General features: G+C 68.5%; 2 protein-coding genes across 2 annotated transcripts; both read right to left on the bottom strand.

Annotated features, from left to right (window-relative positions):
• Window positions 1–743: 743 nt before the first annotated feature.
• On the bottom strand, window positions 744–8152 carry TGFB1I1 (transforming growth factor beta 1 induced transcript 1). The gene is made up of 11 exons (XM_076363997.1): window positions 8128–8152; window positions 6135–6286; window positions 5520–5551; window positions 5207–5313; window positions 4813–4909; window positions 4540–4642; window positions 4313–4453; window positions 3763–3936; window positions 3129–3210; window positions 2689–2837; window positions 744–1703 (listed from the first exon to the last, which is right to left on the bottom strand). Exons 1-11 carry the CDS (start codon window positions 8138–8140, stop codon window positions 1437–1439), a joined length of 1317 nt encoding a protein of 438 aa, XP_076220112.1. The 5' UTR covers window positions 8141–8152; the 3' UTR covers window positions 744–1436.
• A 1276-nt stretch (window positions 8153–9428) lies between these two features.
• On the bottom strand, window positions 9429–18692 carry LOC143173874 (uncharacterized). The gene is given in 8 exon segments (XM_076363998.1): window positions 9429–12316; window positions 12709–12943; window positions 14495–14627; window positions 15325–15745; window positions 15748–15805; window positions 16203–17025; window positions 17694–17801; window positions 18416–18692. Coding segments are annotated over 8 exon segments (3894 nt in total). The 3' UTR covers window positions 9429–10477.
• Between the last annotated feature and the right edge of the window lie 1364 nt (window positions 18693–20056).

Genomic DNA, 20056 nt, shown 5'->3' with positions numbered 1-20056 from the left:
CCAAAACTGGGTGAAATTGACCCGAACGGGGGCAAGCGGTGACCCCAAAGGGGGTGAAATTGACCCACACCGAGGTGAAAGTGACGAGGGGGGTAAAACGGAGCTGGAAGGGGGTGAAACGGACCCAAAACGGGCGCCCGGAGGCTGGGGTCCCCGGGGAGGTTGGGTTCACCCCACACGTTGCAGTTGTGCTGCGGGTGTTTATTGTCCATGTTCAGCCGCGTGCGCCCGGTGCTGCGTGTCGTCCCCCCCCCCCCCCCCCGCCCCCCAACTGCCCCATAGATCCTCCCCCAACTGCCCCATGGATCCGCCCAAGTGCTCCCCAAAACGCCTCACAGACCCACAGCTGCCCCCTGACCTGCCCCAGAGACCTTCTATTTCCCCCCCCAACCTGCCCCATAGATCCCTCCAGACCCAAAGCCTGCCCCACAGACCCACAGTTGCCTCTCAGCTGGTCCCACAGACCCTTCCAACCTTCCCCAGAGACCCCTCAGACCCATAAACAGCTGCATAGACCCTCCAACTGCCCCCCAATCTTCTCCAGGGACCCCCCCCCCCGACCAATAACCTACCCCAGAGACCCCCAACCTGCCCCACTGATCCCCCAACTGGCCCTCACCCCCCACCCCCCAAATTATGAAGGCTTTGGCATGTGCAAGCAAAGAGCAAGTGCGACCCACGGAGGCCCCCAGTGCCCCCCGGTTACCCCCAGTGCCCCACCGGGACCATCAGTGCCCCCCAGCGCTTCCAGTCCCGCACCATGCACGGAGACCACCCCATGCCGTGGAGCAAGTCCCGGGCCGGATCCACGGTCACCCCATGGCATAGGGCAAGGCCATGGCCAGATCCGTGGGTCACACCGCACCGTGGAGCACCCATGGGACCCCCCTGGGCTACGTATGAGGCGCTCCACACCATGGGGCAGCTCAGGGGTGATGGACCCCCACGTGAGGCTCCCGGGCACCATGGGGGCACCGCCATGACCACCTCCATGGAGCACCCTATGCAATGGGGCACCCGTGGGATGGTCATGGGGTGCCCGTTCGATCTCTATGGGGCACCCTACGCTACTGCACACCTCAAGGGTCCCACGCATGAGGCCTCCAAGCGCCCCAAGACACCTCCATGACCACCCCAGTGGTGCACCCCATCCAATGGTTCGCCCATGGAATGTTCTTGTGGTGGTCGTGGGGTGTCCATTGGACCTCTGCGGGACACCCCGCACCATGGGGCACCTCAGGGGTGCCAGATCCCCATGCATGAGGCCCCCAGGCACCACGGGGCACCTTGAAGACCACTTCAATGGTGCATCCCACGCAACGGGGCACCCGTGGGACGTTCTTGTCGTGGTGGTCGCAGGGTGTCCATTGGACCTCTGTGGGGCACCCCGCACCATGGGGCACCATCAGTGGGGCTGGGGGGGGGCCGCGGTGGCCTCACCCGAAGAGGCGGAGGAAGCATGGCTGGCAGTAGGGCTTGCCCTCCTGCTCCTGGAAGGTGCCCTTGGAGAGTGGTCGGAGGCAGAAGGCGCAGACGAAGTGCTCGGGGTGGAAGCGTTGGGCCATGGCGGTGACGCACCGGCCGGCGATGGGTTCCCCGCAGCCCCGGCACAGCGAGCCCCGCCGGGCGTGGAAGTGCCGCTCGCAGTAGGGGTGGCCGCCATCCTCGAAGAAGCTGCCCCCCACGAAGGGCGCGAAGCACTCCTGGGGACAGGGACAGGGAGATGGGGACATCAGGGACCAGGGGAGGTGGGGACGTGGCATGTGAAGTGCTCCTGGAGGTGGGACATGGGGACGTGGGGACACCAGAGACCAGGGGAGGTGGGGACGTGGCATGTGAAGTGCTCCTGGAGGTGGGACACGGGGACGTGGGGACATCAGGGATCAGGGGAGGTGGGGACGTGGGGACACCAGAGACCAGGGGAGGTGGGGACGTGGCATGTGAAGTGCTCCCGGAGGTGGGACACGGGGACGTGGGGACATCAGGGATCAGGGGAGGTGGGGACGTGGGGACACCAGAGACCAGGGGAGGTGGGGACGTGGCATGTGAAGTGCTCCCGGAGGTGGGACACGGGGACGTGGGGACATCAGGGATCAGGGGAGGTGGGGACATGGGGACATCAGGGACGAGGGGAGGTGGGGACGTGGCATGTGAAGTGCTCCTGGAGGTGGGACATGGGGACGTGGGGACACCAGAGACCAGGGGAGGTGGGGACGTGGCATGTGAAGTGCTCCCGGAGGTGGGACATGGGGACGTGGGGACATCAGGGATCAGGGGAGGTGGGGACATGGGGACATCAGGGACCAGGGGAGGTGGGGACGTGGCATGTGAAGTGCTCCCGGAGGTGGGACACGGGGACGTGGGGACATCAGGGACAAGGGGAGGTGGGGACATGGGGACATCAGGGACAAGGGGAGGTGGGGACGTGGCATGTGAAGTGCTCCTGGAGGTGGGACACGGGGACGTGGGGACATCAGGGACCAGGGGAGGTGGGGACGTGGCATGTGAAGTGCTCCCGGAGGTGGGACACGGGGACATGGGGACATCAGGGATCAGGGGAGGTGGGGACATGGGGACATCAGGGACCAGGGGAGGTGGGGACGTGGCATGTGAAGTGCTCCTGGAGGTGGGACACGGGGACGTGGGGACATCAGGAACCAGGGGAGGTGGGGGTGGCGGGGGTCTCACCCGGCAGACGAAGCACTCGGGGTGCCAGAGCCCCTCGAGGGCGGCGATGTAGCCCTCCAGGATGGGCCGCCCGCAGCCCCGGCACCGGCTGGAGAAGAGCTCGGCGAAGTCCTGGCGGCAGTACTGCTGGCCGTCCTTCTCCAGGAAGCCTGGGGGACACCACGGGGAGGGTGGCAGGGGGACGGTGCGAGGACGGGGGAGGCATGGGGACACGGGGACATGGGAGACATGGACGCGGGGATGTGGGGACACGGGGGATGCGACCAGGGTGGTGAGGCCAGGATGGAGGAGGAGAGATCTGGGGACGTGGGGATGGTGAGACGTGGGGACACGGGGACACGTGAGCACGGGATCGGGCCACAGGGACACGGTGGGAGGGGGCCACGAGGCGATCTGGGAGGATGGGAGGGGACACGGGGGGGGACACGGGGACCACCCACCCTCCTCGCCGAAGGGCTGCCCGCACTTGACGCAGCAGAAGTGCTCCGGGTGCCAGTTCTTGTCTAGCGCCGTCACCATTTTCTGGGGGCGGGGGGGGGGGAGATGAGATGGGGACGTCACTGCCAGCCCCCCCCCAGGGGTCCCACTGCACCCCCAGGGAGTCCCACCGCCCCCAGGGCACCCCACAAGGCCCCACTGCACCCCACGGGGGTCCCACGGCCCCCCAGAAGGTCCCACTGCGCCCCGCAAGGTCCCGCTACACCCAAGGGGGTCCCACCGCCCCAGGGCACCCCAGGGGTTCCCACCACAACCCACAAGCCTCCCACTGCCCCCCAGAAGGTCTCACTGCCCCCCAGGGCCCCCCAGGAGGTTCCACCGCCCCCCAGGGCCCCCCAGGGCCCCCCCAGGAGGTCCCGCCACCCCCAGGGCACCCCAGAAGGTCCCACGGACCCCCAGAAGGTCCCACCGCTCTCAGGGCATCCCAGGGGGTCCCACTGCCCCCAGCCCCCCCCCCCCCCCCCCCCCCCAAGGGCACCCCCATAAGGTCCCACGGCACCCAAAAGGATCCCACCGCTCCCGGAGACCCCCAGAAGGTGTCGTGTCCCCCCCCCCCCGGGGGTCCCCCCGACCCACGTCGAGGATGGGCTGGGCGCAGCGGGCGCAGCGGGGAGAGAAGAGCCGTCCGTAGTCCCGCGGGCAGTAGGGCGCCCCGTCCTTCTCGAAGAAGCTGCCGCCCCCCAGCTCCCCCCCGCAACGGGCGCAGACGAAGTGCTCGGGGTGCCAGGCGCACCCCAAAGCCTTCACCACCTGCGGGGGGGGGGTGTGTGTGTGTGTCCCAAGGGATGACACCCCATTTTGGGGTCCTGGCTGGGCGAGGTCTGATTTGGGGTCCTGCTTGGGGGCGGGGGGGCACCCTCACTTTGGGGGTGCAGCTGGCTGGGGATAGCCCTACTTTTGGGCTGCGGAGGGCAGCCCCCCTTTAGGCCACGCATGAAGCTAACCCCATTTTGGGGCACACCAGAGGACCTCCCCGTTTTGGGGCACGGCCACAGGCAGCCCCATTTTAAGATGCCCACAAGGAAGCCCCCAATTTGGGGTGCACCACCAGCCACCCCCCCGCCTTTTTCCTCCCCCACGCACCTGCTCCCTCCCCTTCCCCCCCCAGGGGCACCCCAAAACCCACCTTCCCAGCGATGGGCTTCTGGCAGGACCCACAAACCCCCTTCGCCCCCGTGGGGACCCCCTGGCGGCTCAGGTCCGACTGCAGCAGCACCAGCATCGAGTCCAGGTTCCCCCCCTCAGGAACCCCCTTTTTTGGGGGGGGCTGGGGGTGGGAAGGGGGAAGAAGAGAGTTATGGGGGTGCAGAGTAAAACGGGGGACACACACACCCTGAAACCCCCCGGACTCACGGCGCGGTGGAGGTGGAAGTCGGAGAGCGAGGCCATCAGCTTGTCCAGCTCCTGGGTGGCCGAGGTGGCCGAGGCGGGGGGCACCGGGGGGGTCCCCGAGCTGCTTTGGGGGCGGGCAGGGAGAGGGTTGGGGGTGGGGGGGCTCCAGAGGGGTGGTGCCGATAGGGGGGCTGGCAATTGGGGATGGCCTTGTTTTGGGGTGCAGCTGATGGGGGTTACCCCCATTTTGGGGTGGTGCTGCCCCCTCAAGGACACACACACACACACACTTACCGTGGGGGGGACACCCCGACTTCAGCCTCATCCGCCGCCTCCTTCCTCTTCACCCCCTCGGGACTCTTCAAGGGGGGGAACTGGGCCAGGATCTCATCTGGGGGTGTGCGTGTCATGGCCAGTTTTGGGGTCCCCAGGAAGGTTTTGGGGGTTCCCAGGGTGATTTTAGAGGTCCCCAAGGAGATTAGAGGTCCACAGAACGAATTCTGGGGTCCCCAGGGTGATTTGGGGGGGGGCTGAGGGGGTTTGGGGTGCCCAGGGTGATTTTTGGGGTGCTTTGGGGGGGGTTGGGGTGCTCTGGGGGCTTTTGGGGTGCCCGGGAGGGGGGGTTTGGGGCAGCTGGAGGTGATTTTGGGGTCCCTGGGCAGATTTGGGGGTGGCAGGGGTGGGGTACCTGCGATGGAGCTGTGGGTGGCGTTGAGGTCGCGGAGGAGCCGGTCGAGCTCCCCCAGGCTGGGGGGGGTCGGGGGGGGCCGGGGGGGCCGGGCCTTCTGCACCGTGCTGGGGGATGGGGACACCGGGGGGTGGCATGTCCCCTCCGTGTCCCCATGGTCCTCTCCACGCTCCCCCCGCCCGGCCCTCCATTTTTCCCCTCCTCCCAAATCCCCCCCCCCCATCCCCCCATGTCCCCAGTGTCCCCTCCCGTACCCCCAGTGTTCCCCCCCCATGTCGCCAACGTCCCCTCCAGGTCCCCAACGTCCCCATACCTGTAGAGCTGCTCGGTGTCCCCCCCTGGCACCTGGGGACCAGCACGTTGGGGGTTAATGGGGACCTGGGACATCATCACCCCCAGTGTCCCCATCACCCCGAGTCCTCGAGGTCCCTGTGTCCCCAGTGTCCCCCCCCCCCGCCCCGAGTCCCTGTCCTCATCCCTGATGTCCCCATCGTCCCCATCCCAGGGGTCCCCAACCCCGTTGTCCCCCATCTTCAACCCCAAGTCCCCCAAGATACTCCACGTCCCCAAAGCCCCCAGGGCTCCCCAGTGTCCCCAGGTCCTTCAAAGCCCCCCCGTGTCCCCAGGGCCACTCCATGTCCCCAAAGTCCCCCATTTCCCCAAGATCCCCAGCATCCCCCAATGCCCCCAGGGCCCGCCACGGCCCCGGTGTCCCAAAGCCTCTCAACGTCCCCAACATCCCCAAAGTCTCCAGCATCCCCAAAATCCCCCCATGCCCCCAAGGCCCCCGGTGTCCCCAAGGTCCTCCAATGTCCCCAAACCACCCCCCCTTACGCCCATGGGCCCCGAGGCCCCCCGTGTCCCCAAGGTCCCCAGCATCGCCCAGCGTCCCCGGGGCCCCTCCTGGTCCCGAGATGCCCGAGCTCACTGGGCCGTAGGGGGGTGGGGGTGGCCGGGGGGGGTCCCCGCTGGGGGTGGAGGGTGGGTGTGGGGGGGTCACCCCCCCCGGTGGGTCCGTCAGCAGCACCGGCCGCCGGGCGAGGTGCGACGTCGTCGTCTCCAGGTCGGCCAATAGGGCGTCTGGGGGGTGGGGTGGGGTGGGGTGGGGTGAGGGACCCAGGCGTCCGGGGTGGACCCTGGCATCCAGGCACCCACCCATCCCAGCACCCATGACCTCTAGGGGACCCAGGCGTCCCAGCACCCATCCATCCCAGCACCCATGACCTCTAGGGGACCCAGGCATCCCAGCACCCATCCATCCCAGCACCCATGACCTCTAGGGGACCCAGGCGTCCCAGCACCCATCCATCCCAGCACCCATGACCTCTAGGGGACCCAGGCGTCCCAGCACCCATCCATCCCAGCACCCATGGACCCAGGCGTCCCAGCACCATCCATCCCAGCACCCATGACCTCTAGGGGACCCAGGCGTCCCAGCACCCATCCATCCCAGCACCCATGGACCCAGGCGTCCCAGCACCATCCATCCCAGCACCCATGACCTCTAGGGGACCCAGGCGTCCCAGCACCCATCCATCCCAGCACCCATGACCTCTAGGGGACCCAGGCGTCCCAGCACCCATCCATCCCAGCACCCATGACCTCTAGGGGACCCAGGCGTCCCAGCACCCATCCATCCCAGCACCCATGGACCCAGGCGTCCCAGCACCATCCATCCCAGCACCCATGACCTCTAGGGGACCCAGGCGTCCCAGCACCCATCCATCCCAGCACCCATGACCTCTAGGGGACCCAGGCGTCCCAGCACCCATCCATCCCAGCACCCATGACCTCTAGGGGACCCAGGCGTCCCAGCACCCATCCATCCCAGCACCCATGGACCCAGGCGTCCCAGCACCATCCATCCCAGCACCCATGACCTCTAGGGGACCCAGGCGTCCCAGCACCCATCCATCCCAGCACCCACGGACCCAGGCATCCCAGCACCCATGGACCCAGGCGTCCCAGCACCCATCCATCCCAGCACCCATGACCTCTAGGGGACCCAGGCGCACCAGCACCCATCCATCCCAGCACCCATGACCTCTAGGGGACCCAGGCGTCCCAGCACCCATCCATCCCCTGCTCCAGGGACCCAGGCACACCAGCACCCATCCATCCCAGTACCCACGGACCCAGGCGTCCCAGCACCCATCCATCCCAGCACCCACAGACCCAGGCGTCCCAGCACCATCCATCCCAGCACCCACGGACCCAGGCGTCCCAGCACCATCCATCCCAGCACCCACGGACCCAGGCATCCCAGCACCCATCCATCCCAGCACCCACGGACCCAGGCGTCCCAGCACCCATCCATCCCAGTACCCATGGACCCAGGCGTCCCAGCACCCATCCATCCCAGCACCCATGGACCCAGGCGTCCCAGCACCCATCCATCCCAGCACCCATGGACCCAGGCGTCCCAGCACCCATCCATCCCAGCACCCATGGACCCAGGCATCCCAGCACCCATCCATCCCAGTACCCATGGACCCAGGCGTCCCAGCACCCATCCATCCCAGCACCCATGGACCCAGGCGTCCCAGCACCATCCATCCCAGCACCCATGGACCCAGGCATCCCAGCACCCAGGCATCCCAGCACCCACGGACCCAGGCGTCCCAGCACCATCCATCCCAGCACCCACGGACCCAGGCGTCCCAGCACCATCCATCCCAGCACCCATGGACCCAGGCATCCCAGCACCCATCCATCCCAGCACCCATGGACCCAGGCGTCCCAGCACCATCCATCCCAGCACCCATGGACCCAGGCATCCCAGCACCCAGGCATCCCAGCACCCACGGACCCAGGCGTCCGGGCCCCGAACACCCGCCATCCCCGCCGCCGCCCCAGCGCCAGGGCCGGCCGGAGGGCCGGCAGCGGGGATGGAAGGACAGAGGGACGCGCGCGGCTCTTACCCAGGTCGTCCATGGCCGGGACTGGGTGCGGCCCCCCCGTGACGTCGCCCCGCGCGGGCCCCTCGGTGCCCATGTATGGAAGCGCCCGGACGCCTGGGTCCCGGCCAGGGAAAGGGAGGGAAGTGGCCGGACGCCTGGGTCCGTGGGATACGGAGCCGGGGGGGGGCGGACGCCCGGGTCCGTGGGATACGGGAGGGCCGGACGCCTGGGCCCGTGGGATACTGGGGGCCCTGGATGCCCGGGTCCGTGGGATACCGGGGGGGGCAGACGCCTGGGTCCATGGGATACCAGGGGGGGGGCAGACGCCTGGGCCCGTGGGATACCGGGGGGGGCAGACGCCTGGGTCCATGGGATACTGGGGGCCCTGGATGCCCGGGTCCGTGGGATACCGGGGAGGGGGGGGCAGACGCCCGGGTCCGTGGGATACCGGGGAGGGGGGGGCAGACGCCCGGGTCCATGGGATACCGGGGGGGGCAGACGCCTGGGCCCGTGGGATACTGGGGGCCCTGGATGCCTGGGTCCGTGGGATACCGGGGAGGGGGGGGCAGACGCCCGGGTCCATGGGATACCGGGGGGGGCAGACGCCTGGGTCCGTGGGATACCGGGGGCCCTGGATGCCCGGGTCCATGGGATACCAGGGGGGGGCAGACGCCTGGGCCCGTGGGATACCGGGGGCCCTGGATGCCCGGGTCCGTGGGATACTGGGGAGGGGCAGATGCCCGGGTCCGTGGGACACAGGGGGGTCCCCCACGCCTGGGTCTGTGGGATACCGGGGAGGGGGGGGGCAGATGCCTGGGTCCGTGGGACACGGGGGGGTCCCCCATGCCTGGGTCCGTGGGATACGGGAGGAGGGGACTTGGATTTGGGAAGGGAACGGGCCCAGACATCTGGGTCCACGGGATACCGGGGAGGGGAGGGGGGGTCAGGTACCTGGGCCCGTGGGATACCGGGGGCCCTGGACACCCGGGTCCGTGGGATACTGGGGAGGGGGGGGGCAGGTACCTGGGTCCGTGGGACACGGAGGGGGGGCCCAGACTCCCGGATCCTCACCACGCCGGAGCGGTTTCACCTCCTTTATTGTGCGTTGCCTTCGCTACAGTCACGACCCCAAAATCCCGTGAAATCAACCTGAAACCGGGCGCCCCTCCCCTAGCAGCCCCACCCTGACACTGTGGGGATGCCCCATAACCTGGGGGGGGGGTGTGTGCGTGTGCCCTGAAACTGTGCCTTCCTCCCCAAATCTGGGCTGCCTCCCCATGTGCCACCACCGTGTGCCACTCTGGGGGTCCCCCACGCCCCCCCCCCCCCCCCCCGGCCTCATCTTCATCATCAAAAAAAGCCTCAACGTCTAGATGAGGTCCCCAAGGCCCTCATGGGGGTCCCCAAGTCCTTACTGGGGGCTCCCCATCTCCCCAGCCTTCTCTTCATCATCAAAAAGGGCCTCAACATTTAGAGGAGACCCCCAAGGTCCTTATGGGGCTCCCCCACCTCCCTGGCCTCATCTTCATCATCGAAAAAGGCCTTAACATCTAGAGGAGGACCCCCCTCAAGGGGGGTCTCTGAGGTCCCCACATGGGTCCCTTAACCTCCATGTCCTCCTCATCTTCATCTAAGGGGTCTCCAAAGTCGCTATGGTCCTTCAGTGTGTCCCCAAGATTAATGGGTGTTCTTGAGGTCTTAGAGAGGTCCCTTGACCTCCATGTCCTCCTTGTCCTCATCTAAGGGGTCCCCAACACCCACAGAGGGGTCCCCAAGAAGGTCCACCATGTCCTTAAAGTCCACAAAGTCCTCCCTAAGGTCCCCGTGGAGGTCCCTGAAGGCGTCCTCCCATCTCCTCAAGGTCCCTAAAGGTGTCCCCAAGATCTGAGAGCCCTCCGGGTCTCCTTGTCCCCCTCATCTCTGTCTCACGGGTCCCTAACAGCCATAAAGGGGTCCTCCAGGGTGTCCCCAAGGTCTTAGAAAGGTCCCCTGACCTCCACGTCCTCCTGATTTTCATCTAAGGGGTCCCCAAGACCCATAAAAGGGCCCCCAGGTCTTAGAGCTAAGTCTTCTGACCTCCATGTCCACATCATCTTCATCTAAGGGCTCCCTAACATCAGAGGGGTCCCCGAGGGTGTCCCCAAAGTCTTAGAGAGGTCCCTGACCTCCATGTCCTCCTTGTCTTCATCTATGGGGTCCCCAACACCCATGCAGTGGTCCCCAAGGTCCTGCTGGGGGTCCCCAAGGTCCTAGAGAGGTCCCTGACCTCCATGTTCCCCTTGTCTTCATCTAAGGGGTCCCCAACACCCACGCAGTGGTCCCCAAGATCCCCAAAGGGGTCCCCAAGGTCTTGCTGGGGGTCCCCAAGGTCTTAGAGAGGCCCCTTGACCTCCATGTCCACATCATCTTCACCTAAGGGGTCCCCCGCATCCATAGAGGGGTCCCCAAAGGGGTCTGCCACGGTGCCGAGGTCTCCCTGGGTGTCCCCGAGGTCCTCGTAAGGGACCCCAAAGTCACCCTCCAAGTCCCCGAGGTCCTCCTGGACATCCCTGAGGTCCCCATCGGCATCTCCAGGGGGTCGCAGCAGGGGGTCACCCCCGCCCCACGGCTCCCCCATATCAAGGTGGGGCTGGGCCCCCCGGGGCGCCACAGCAGCCATCAAGGCCCGGGCCAGGCGAGGGGGACATCGGGCCAGCCGGGCCACCCGAACCAAGCGGGGGGCCACGTTGTGGGGTGCCCCCCCCAGAATGGCCTGGGCGGCCCGGGCGGCCAACGGGGCGCAACCCCACCGCTCGGCCAAGGCCCAGAGGGCACCGGGGGGTGCGGTGACAGCAGCGGCCACGACACCCTCAAAGCCGTCCACCAGGTAGCGGCGGGCCAAGGCCATGGCAGCGCCGGCGATGGCGGGGGACACAGGGGGGGACAGGAGGGGACACCCGTCCCTGGGGCGGCCCCGGCAGCCATGGACAAAATGGAGGAGGAGGAGGAGAGGGCGGCGGGGGGCACAGCCCAAGGCCACGGCTGCCTGGCGGGCCTCGGCGAAGGCCCCCCCCAACATGGCTCCCAAGACAGGGGACCCCCGGGTCAGGGCCGCCCGGGCCACTGGCACCCCGGGGTGGGTGCCGTTGGGGAGGAGGAGGAGGTCGTGGGGTGTCAGGGCATAGGGACATGTTGGGGACACGGGGGGATGCGTGGCTGGGGACGCTTGGGGGGCTGGAGATGGTGGTGGAGATGGGTTGGAGGAGCTTGGGGACGCTCGGGGACAGGGGTTGGAGGACCTTGGGGAGGCTTGGGGACAGGGGTTGGAGGACCTTGGGGATGTCCGGGGGCATGGGGACGGTGGTGGAGATGGGTTGGAGGAGCTTGGGGAGGCCTGGGGACAGGGGTTGGAGGACCTTGGGGATGTCCGGGGGCATGGGGACGGTGGTGGAGATGGGTTGGAGGAGCTTGGGGAGGCCTGGGGACAGGGGTTGGAGGACCTTGGGGAGGCTTGGGGACAGGGGGATGCTTGGGGACAGGGGTCGAGGGGGTTTGGGGACACCTGGGGACATGGGGACACCTGGGGACATGGGTTGGAGGACCTCAGAGACACCCAGGGACATGAGTTAGGGAGGTCTGAGGACGGTGGAGGAGAAGAGGACAGTAGGGGACATTTGGGGGGTCTTGGGGCCACTTGAGAATGGGGGTTGGGAGGGTTTGGGGACAGCTGGGGACAAGAGGACGCTTGGGGACGTTTAGCAGCCCTCGGGGACGCTTGGGGACAGGGGGGCCCTGGGGAAAATGGGTCTGGAGATACTTGGGGACATGGGGACACAGGGGACAGCAGGGGCGGGGGGTAGAGGGTCACAGGTGACAGGGGACACGGGGACCCTATGGGTCCCCACGAGTCATCAGCGTCCCCAAGTCCGTCCGCCTGTCCCCATAGGTCCCCATGTCCATCGGTGCACCCTGGTGTGTCCCCAGTGTCACCGTGTCCATCCGCAGGAGAGGTTGCGTGGCCATCCACGTGTCTCCAGGCGTCCTCAGTGTCTCCAAAGGTGTCTGTGTGTCCCCACAGGTCCTTGAGGTCCTTGCGTCGGTCCAGAGGTCTCTGCAGGTCACCGTTCGCCTCAAGGGCGTTGCCACTGTCCCCATCTCTGTTCGCCTGTCCCCACAGGTCCTCGGCATCCCCGTGTCCCCATGGGTCCTCGGTGTCCCTGTCTCCGTGCACCTGCGGGTCCCCCGTGTCCCCAAGAGCACCTGTGAGTCTGTGGGCGTTCCCAGTGTCCCCCCACGGGTCCCCATCGGGATGTCCCCAAGGGATCCCCGATGTCCCCAACATCCCCATACATCTGTCCCCGTGAGTCCCCAACGATCCCAGTGTCCCCACCTGGGTGTCCCTACAGGTCCTCAACAATCCTCTGTGTCCCCAACGAGCCCCCGTGTCCCCAGCGATCCTCCGTGTCCCCAACGAGCCCCCGTGTCCCCAGCGATCCTCCGTGTCCCCAACGAGCCCCAGCAGCCTCAGTGTCCCCCTCCACACCCTCAATGTCCCCATCCACGTGCCCCATCACGTGTCCCCAGCACCCCGCCGCGTGTCCCCAGCACCCCACGGGGTTGTACCTGCAGGTCCTTGTCATTGGCGTGTCCCGGTGTGTCCTCGCCGTCCCCCGCCGTGTCCCCGATGTCCCCCGGCACGTCCCCGGCATGTCCCCGCAGGAGGGCGATAGCATCAGCAGCGTAGAGGGCGAAGGCTGGGGGGGGCTCGTAGGGGGACGCGGGGCCCCGGGCCACCGCCGAGAGCAGCAGGGCCACCGCCCCCCCTCCCCACAGCAGCCCCCGCGCCGGGGACGCCGGCCTGCGCATGCCAAGGACACGTGTCATGCCAGCACCACGGCAAAGGGATGCCGAGGGTCACGCCGACGCCACACCAGTGCCAAGGGTCGTACCAACAACACAGGTCATGCCAACACGACAACAATGACTTGAGTCACGCCAACGACGTGGGTCACGCCAACGTGACGCCGCCAACGTGGGTCACGCCAGTGACGTGGGTCACGCCCATGTGACATCAACACTGTGGGTCGCACCAACGTGACACCAACACCACGGGTCCTGGCAATGATGTGGGTCACGGCAACGTGACGCCAATGCTGTAGGTGACGCCAACATGACGCCAACGTCATGGGTCACGCCAACACGATGCCAACGCTGCAGGTGATGCCAACGTCATGGGTCACGCCAACGCCGTGGGCGACGCCAACGCGACGCCAACGCCGTGGGTCGTGCCATCGCGACGCCAATGATGCCACACCAACACGTGGGGGACGCTATAGGGTCTAGGGCCACCCCCCACCCCGGGGACATTGGGTTGCACATGCCAATGACACATCAATGACATGCCGATGACATGGGGGGGCACACAGAGGGAACGTATAGGAAATCTATAGGCAGATCCATAGGAGAACTATAGGGCTATAGGTAGGAAATCTATATGAGACCTATGGGGCTGCCTACGAGGCATCCACAGGGGACTAACAGGGCTGCTTATGGGGCAGCTATAGGGAACCTATGGGGCTGCCTGTGGGAGTTCTGCAGGGGGCCCTATAGGTGATCTATAGACTGGTGCACTAGGTACCTATAGAGGATTTACAGGGGCTCTGTGGGGCCAGCAACAGGAGATCCATAGGAAATTACTGCACTCACTACGAGGGGCTTGGAGGCAAGCTACAGAACACCTATAGGGTGCGTTACGGGGAACCTACGGGAAACACTTATGAAATTGGCTGTAGTGGATCTACGGGGCCACCTATAGAGCATATACAACGGATGCACTGCCTCGGCTAAAGAAATCTATACTGAGCACATCCACACGCGGGATCCACAGGCTGTTTCCGGGACCCCGTTACTGATCCTTATGGGGCTCTATAGAGGCTCTATAAGCACTGGAGACAAGGGAAGAGGCGGGAATCCGTGAGGACCCCCCCCCCCAGGTGGGTTATGGGGCCGGTTCTGGACGGCCACGGGGGCTATAGGGGGGCCGCAGGGGCTCTACAGGAGACATATAAGGCTGCACGGACGATGCACTGGGCTCTATAGAGGACTCGCGGGCCCGGGTGCAGGGGAACGCGGGAGGGATCTCCTGGGCGAGTCGTGGGGCCGGTTCTGGGGGGCTACGGGGCAGGGGGGGGGGCTGCAGGGACACTGCCAAGCCCGTATAGGGGACGTATAGAGCTCTATAGGGGACGTATACAGCTCCATAGGGGACATATGGGCTCAGCTGCAGGGGAACGCGTGAGGGGACCCCCCAGGTGAGTTACGGGCCAGTTCTGGGGGGGCCACGGGGACTGCAGGGATGCCGCAGCAGGGGACGTACGGGGGCTTTATAGGGGTGCCGTAGGGTCGGTACCTGGCGAGCAGGGGCAGGGCGGTGGCGCAGGCCAGGCGGGCCGGGGGGGCCCCGCAGCGCAGCATGTGGGTCAGCAGCCCCACGCCGAAGGGGGCCGCCGCCGCCGCCCCCAGGTTGCGCAGGAGTCCCTCACCTGGGGGGGACGGACGGACACGGGGACATATTGGGGGGGGTGTGTCGGGTCCATAGGATCCCGCTATGTATCCTACCTCCTCCCCCCGCCCCCCAGGGTCACCCCGGGAGAGCCAAAACAGCACCCAGGACCCCCAGTAGCCCCCCAGGGATCCCCAGAGACCTCCAGCGACTCCAAGGACCCCTAAAGCCCCCCCCAGGGACCCCCAAAGCCCCCCAGGGACAACTGGGGACCCCCAAAAGCCCACGGGGATGCCCTGATAGCCCCCAAAAGGCCCCTCAAGACCCCCCAGGGACCTCCAATAGCTCCCCAGGGACACCCAAAGACTACCTAGGACCTCCAGGGACCCCTGGGGACCCCCAAAGTCTACCAAGGACCCCCAGAGACGCCCAACAATCCCCCAGGGACTCCTCAGGGACCCCCAATAGCCCGCTGGGGACACCTCAGAGACCCCTAAAGGCCACCCAGGCCCTCTGTAGGACTCCCAGCAGCCCCCCCCAGAGACCCCCCAAAGGCCCTCCAGGACCCCCAATAGTCCCCCAGGAACGCTGGGGGCCCCCAAAGGCCAACAAGAACCCTCAGGGACCCCCAGAGGCCCCCGAGGAACCCCTGGTGATGCCCAAAGGCCACCCATGACTCCCGGGGATCCCAATTAGCCCCCTGAAGCACACACCCCCCCCCCCCCCTTCCAACTCACCCAACTCCTTGAGGCGTGCCTGGCGGGGGTGGTGGGGGGCAGCCGGACGCCGGGGTCCCCCGGGCCGCGAGAGCTCCTCAGCCTGGGGCGGGGCGAGGCCGAGGACCAGCCAGGAGCGGAGCAGGGAGGGGACGTAAGCCCGGACCAGCGCCCCCAAAAAAGCGGGGTGCCCCGTCAGGCGCTGCAGCACCCGGGCAGCCCGGGGGGCGGGGGCAGGGACCCCCGTCAGGTAGCGGAGGAGCCCCGAAACGACGGGGGCGGTGGCCAGGGCTCGGCTGGGCTCATCGGCGGCTGCTAGGCGCCCCAAAAGTAGGAGAGCGGGGGCTTCGGGGAGCCAGGGGTCCCCCTCGCCCACCCCCGGGGCAGGGCCAGGGCCCCCATGGGGGGCAGGCGCCGGCGGGGGGGCGAGGGGCAGTGGGGGGGCACGGCAGAGGACGGGGGGGAGGGCGGCGGGGAGGCAGCTTCAGAGAGGAGCCAGGACCTGGGGGGAGAAACAGGGGGGGCTGAGCAGTTTGGGCGGGGGGACAGGGACAGCCCCGGACCCCCAGGGTGCCACTAAGGGACAGCCTGGACACCTCTCCCCCCCCTGCCCCCCACTGGCACTAAGGGCTGGGGCCCCCCCCCGCACCCCTGTTCTATTGCCAAGGACACCGAGGGTGATCCCAGGGCTGCCCCCCCCCCGCCCCGAGGTGATAGGGACCCCAAAGGTGACCCCAAGGAGCCCCCCTCCCCCGAGGTCCCAAAGACCCCCAGGGACACCCCAGGGATCCCTCTCAAGGTGTCAACGACCTCAAGGGACCCCCAGGGACACCCCAGGAGGTGCCAAAGCCTTGCACCCCCCCAAAAAAGCCTGACCGCCTGTCCGTCCCCCCACTCACTTGAGTCCCCGCAAGCTCCCGGCGGCTGCCCCGGCCCCGGGGGGGCCAGGCAGCTCCCGGGGGAGATCGCACGACGCGGCGGCTTCATCCTCCTCCTCTTCATCTTCCTCCTCCTCCTCCTCCTCCTCTTCCTCCTCCTCCTCGTCGGCCCGGGCCCGCAGGACGTCGGCGAGCAGCGGGACGAGGCCCCGGGCCTCCAGGGCCGCCAGCGCCTCCTGGTCATAGGCGAAGGCGGCCAAAGCCAGGAGGACGCGGGGACGCCACGGCCGGGCGCGGGGCTCGGCCAGGAGACGCAGGAGCAGCCCCAACCCGCCGGCCGCCCGTACCCGCGCCCGGTTGACGGCCTCCCGGCACAGCAGGCAGAGCGCCCGGACGGCTACGGTGGCGCCGGCGACGTTGGGGGACGCCAACGCCCTCCTCACCTCTTCGGTCACCGCCTCCACCGCCCCGGCGGCCCCCAGGGCGGGTCGGAGCGGGGCGCGGGCGCAGGCGTTGGCGATGGCTCCCAGGGCGGGCTGGCGGTGGTCCCGCTTGGCGTGGGCGGCCAGGGCGGCCAAGGCGGGCAAAGCAGGGGCCACGTCGTCGGCCGAGGGGCCGGGGCTGTCGGTGAGACCCCGCAGGGCTCGGGCGACGGCCGGGCAGGCGGGGTGGGCCGGGGAGAGGGAGGCCAGGCGGGAGGCCAAGGCTCGGACGGCCCCAGCTCGGCCCAGGGCCCGGCGGGGGGCCGGGGCGGCCCCCAGGATGCGGAGGGCACGGGCGGCGCTGTGGAGGCACTCGGGCGTGCCGCAGGAGGCGGCCAGGGACACCAGGAGGGGGCCGGCACCTGCAAGGGGCGGGGGGGGGGGGGGGGGGGGGGGCAGAGCTCAAGAGATGTGCAGGGTGGGGGGGGGGAAGCCTCGGGGACATGGGGACCTTTAGGGGACACCCTAAGGGGTGTCCCGGTGCTCCCAGGGATGAGAAAGCCATTAAGGAGGGCACTGGGGACACCCTCTGGGGACGTTGGGGCGCGTTAGGGGACAGGTCGGGGACGTCCCGCTACCCGCAGCGATGAGAAACGCACCGAGGGACACGCTGGGGACACGGCACCCGTCAGGGGCCACCCCGAGGACGTCCCAGTGCCCACAGCGACGGGAAAGCCGCTAAGGGACTCGCTGGGGACACGGGGACCCATTAGGGGAGGGATCGGGGACCCCTGGGGACAGCACAAATACCTGAGGGACCCCAAGAATACACAAGGGACCCCCCCCAAGGGACCTTGGGGCACCCAAAGGACCCCTGAGAGCACCTAGGGGACCTCACGGACAGCCAAGGGACCCCCAAAAACCACTTAAGGGGACTCCTGGGGACCTCGGGGACACCCTGGAGACCCACCAAAGGACCCCCGGGGGCCGTGTGGACACCCAAGGCACCTCTGGGAACGCGCACGGGTCCCCTGCAGACCTCGGGGACCCCCGAGGACGCCCAGGGGGACCCCTCGGGGACCCCGCTCACCGGCGTCGAGGACGTCCCGGGCGCCGTCGGGCTCCAGCGCCAGGTTGGCGAGGGTGCGGGCCACGCGGTTCTGCACGCTCTCCGGCCCCGGCGAGGACAGCAGGGCCACTGCGGGAACAGAGGGCAGAGGTCACGGCTGGGGACAGGTCAGGGGGCAGAGGTCACAGATGGGGACAGGGGGATACCCTCAGGGACAGGTCAGGGGGCAGAGGTCACAGATGGGGACACCCTCAGGGACAGGTCAGGGGGCAGAGGTCACAGATGGGGATGGGGGACACCCTCAGGGACAGGTCAGGGGGCAGAGGTCACAGATGGGGACACCCTCAGGGACAGGTCAGGGGGCAGAGGTCACAGATGGGGACAGGGGGACACCCTCAGGGACAGGTCAGGGGTCACAGATGGGGTCACCCTCAGGGACAGGTCAGGGGTCAGCGAGGCGGGGTTCAGGATTCTCCAATTGCCCTCAATGGGGCTTGGACCGAACCATTCCCAGGGGTGGGGGAGGGGGGCCGGGGCCGGCCCATTCCCAGCACCGGGGCAGGGGGGCGGGCGTGTCTGGGCTCCCTTAACCCCCCCCTGTGGGGGGGGGGGTCCAGAACCATTCCCAGCGCGGGAGGGAGGGGGGGGGGGGGGGGGGGGAGGGTGTCCGGGCCGCCCCATTCCCTCTGGGGGGCGGGGGCGTCCCATTCCCTCCCCCAGGAGCTCCCGGCGCCGGCACTCACCGAGGCGGGGGACGCCGCCGAGGCGCCGGGCCTGCCGGCGGCAGCCGGGCTCGGTACAGCAGTTCCCGAGGACGCTGAGGGCCAGGTCGAGGGTGCGGCGGGGCCGCTCGGGCCCCAGCAGCTCCAGCAGCGGCCCCAGCCCGCCCCGCTCCCGGAACCGAGCGGCGCCTCCCGGCCGCCGGGTGTGGCGGGTCCGCAGCGCCAGCAGCGCCCGGGCCAGCCCCGGCTCGGCCGCCGCCCGCACCGCCTCCACGCACCAGCCCAGCGGCTCCGACATGGCGGCGGCGGCGCCGCCCGGCCCGGGCCCGGCCCGGCGGCCGGCGGGGCAGCGGGGAGGGAGAAGGACGGTGGCCGGGAGGGCCGCGCGCCGCGGGGCACGACGGGAAACGGAGTCCGTCCCTGGGCGGGGAGCGGAAGGGGGTGGCGGCGGCGTGGAGGGCGGCGGGGGGCGGGACTACAGCTCCCAGGGCGCACCGCGGCGCCGGGGTAAGGGGCGGAGCGGGGCGCGACGGGAAATGGAGTCCGCTCGCCCGCGGAAGGCGTCCTCGCCCCGGACTGCGAGCGCTGGTCACCCCCGTACCGGGAGCGCTGGGAGCACTGGTGACCCCCACGCTGGGAGCGCTGGTCACCCCCGTACCGGGAGCGCTGGGAGCACTGGTGACCCCCACGCTGGGAGCGCTGGTCACCCCCACACTGGGAGCGCTGGTCACCCCCGTACCAGGAGTGCTGGGAGCACTGGTGACCCCCACGCTGGGAGCGCTGGTCACCCCCGTACCGGGAGCGCTGGGAGCACTGGTGACCCCCACGCTGGGAGCGCTGGTCACCCCCACACTGGGAGCGCTGGGAGCACTGGTGACCCCCACGCTGGGAGCGCTGGTCACCCCCGTACCGGGAGCGCTGGGAGCACTGGTGACCCCCACGCTGGGAGCGCTGGTCACCCCCACACTGGGAGCGCTGGGAGCACTGGTGACCCCCACGCTGGGAACACTGGGTGCATTGGTGACCCCCACACTGGGAGTGCTGGGTGCACTGGTGACCCCCACACTGGGAACACTGGGTGCACTGGTGACCCCCACACTGGGAGTGCTGGTGACCCCCATACCGGGAGCGCTAGGAGCACTGGTCACCTCCACACTGGGAGCACTGGTGACCTCCGTACTGGGAGCAGTGGGTGCGCTGGTGACCCCCACACTGGGAGCACTGGTCACCCCCACGCTGGGAGCACTGGGTGCACTGGTGACCTCCGTACTGGGAGCACTGGGTGCGCTGGTGACCCCCACACTGGGACCGCTGGGTGCACTGGTGATCCCCACGCTGGGAGCACCGGTCACCCTATACCGGGAGCGCTAGGAGCACTGGTCACCCCCACGCTGGGAGCACTGGGCGCACTGGTGACCTCCGTACTGGGAGCACTGGGTGCGCTGGTGACCCCCACACTGGGAGCACTGGGCGCACTGGTGACCTCCGTACTGGGAGCACTGGTCACCCTATACCGGGAGCACTGGGTGCACTGGTGACCCCCACGCTGGGAGCACTGGGCGCACTGGTGACCTCCGTACTGGGAGCACTGGGTGCGCTGGTGACCCCCACACTGGGTGCACTGGTCACCCCCACGCTGGGAGCACTGGGCGCACTGGTGAC

Source organism: Aptenodytes patagonicus, unplaced genomic scaffold (assembly GCF_965638725.1).
Source record: "Aptenodytes patagonicus unplaced genomic scaffold, bAptPat1.pri.cur scaffold_376, whole genome shotgun sequence".
NCBI classification, from domain to species: Eukaryota; Metazoa; Chordata; class Aves; order Sphenisciformes; family Spheniscidae; genus Aptenodytes; species Aptenodytes patagonicus.
The sequence above is the reverse complement of the archived record's forward strand: the minus strand, read 5'-3'. Positions and strand labels throughout refer to the sequence as shown.

What these genes read in the sequence shown, in the direction of transcription:
- TGFB1I1 (XM_076363997.1), bottom strand. An exon ending in CCCCACCCCCCTACGGCCCA is followed by an intron (nt 5,552 to 6,134) that starts GTGAGCTCGGGC and finishes GCTGGTCCCCAG; the next exon opens with GTGCCAGGGGGGGACACCGA. An exon ending in CACCCACAGCTCCATCGCAG is followed by an intron (nt 4,910 to 5,206) that starts GTACCCCACCCC and finishes GCACACCCCCAG; the next exon opens with ATGAGATCCTGGCCCAGTTC.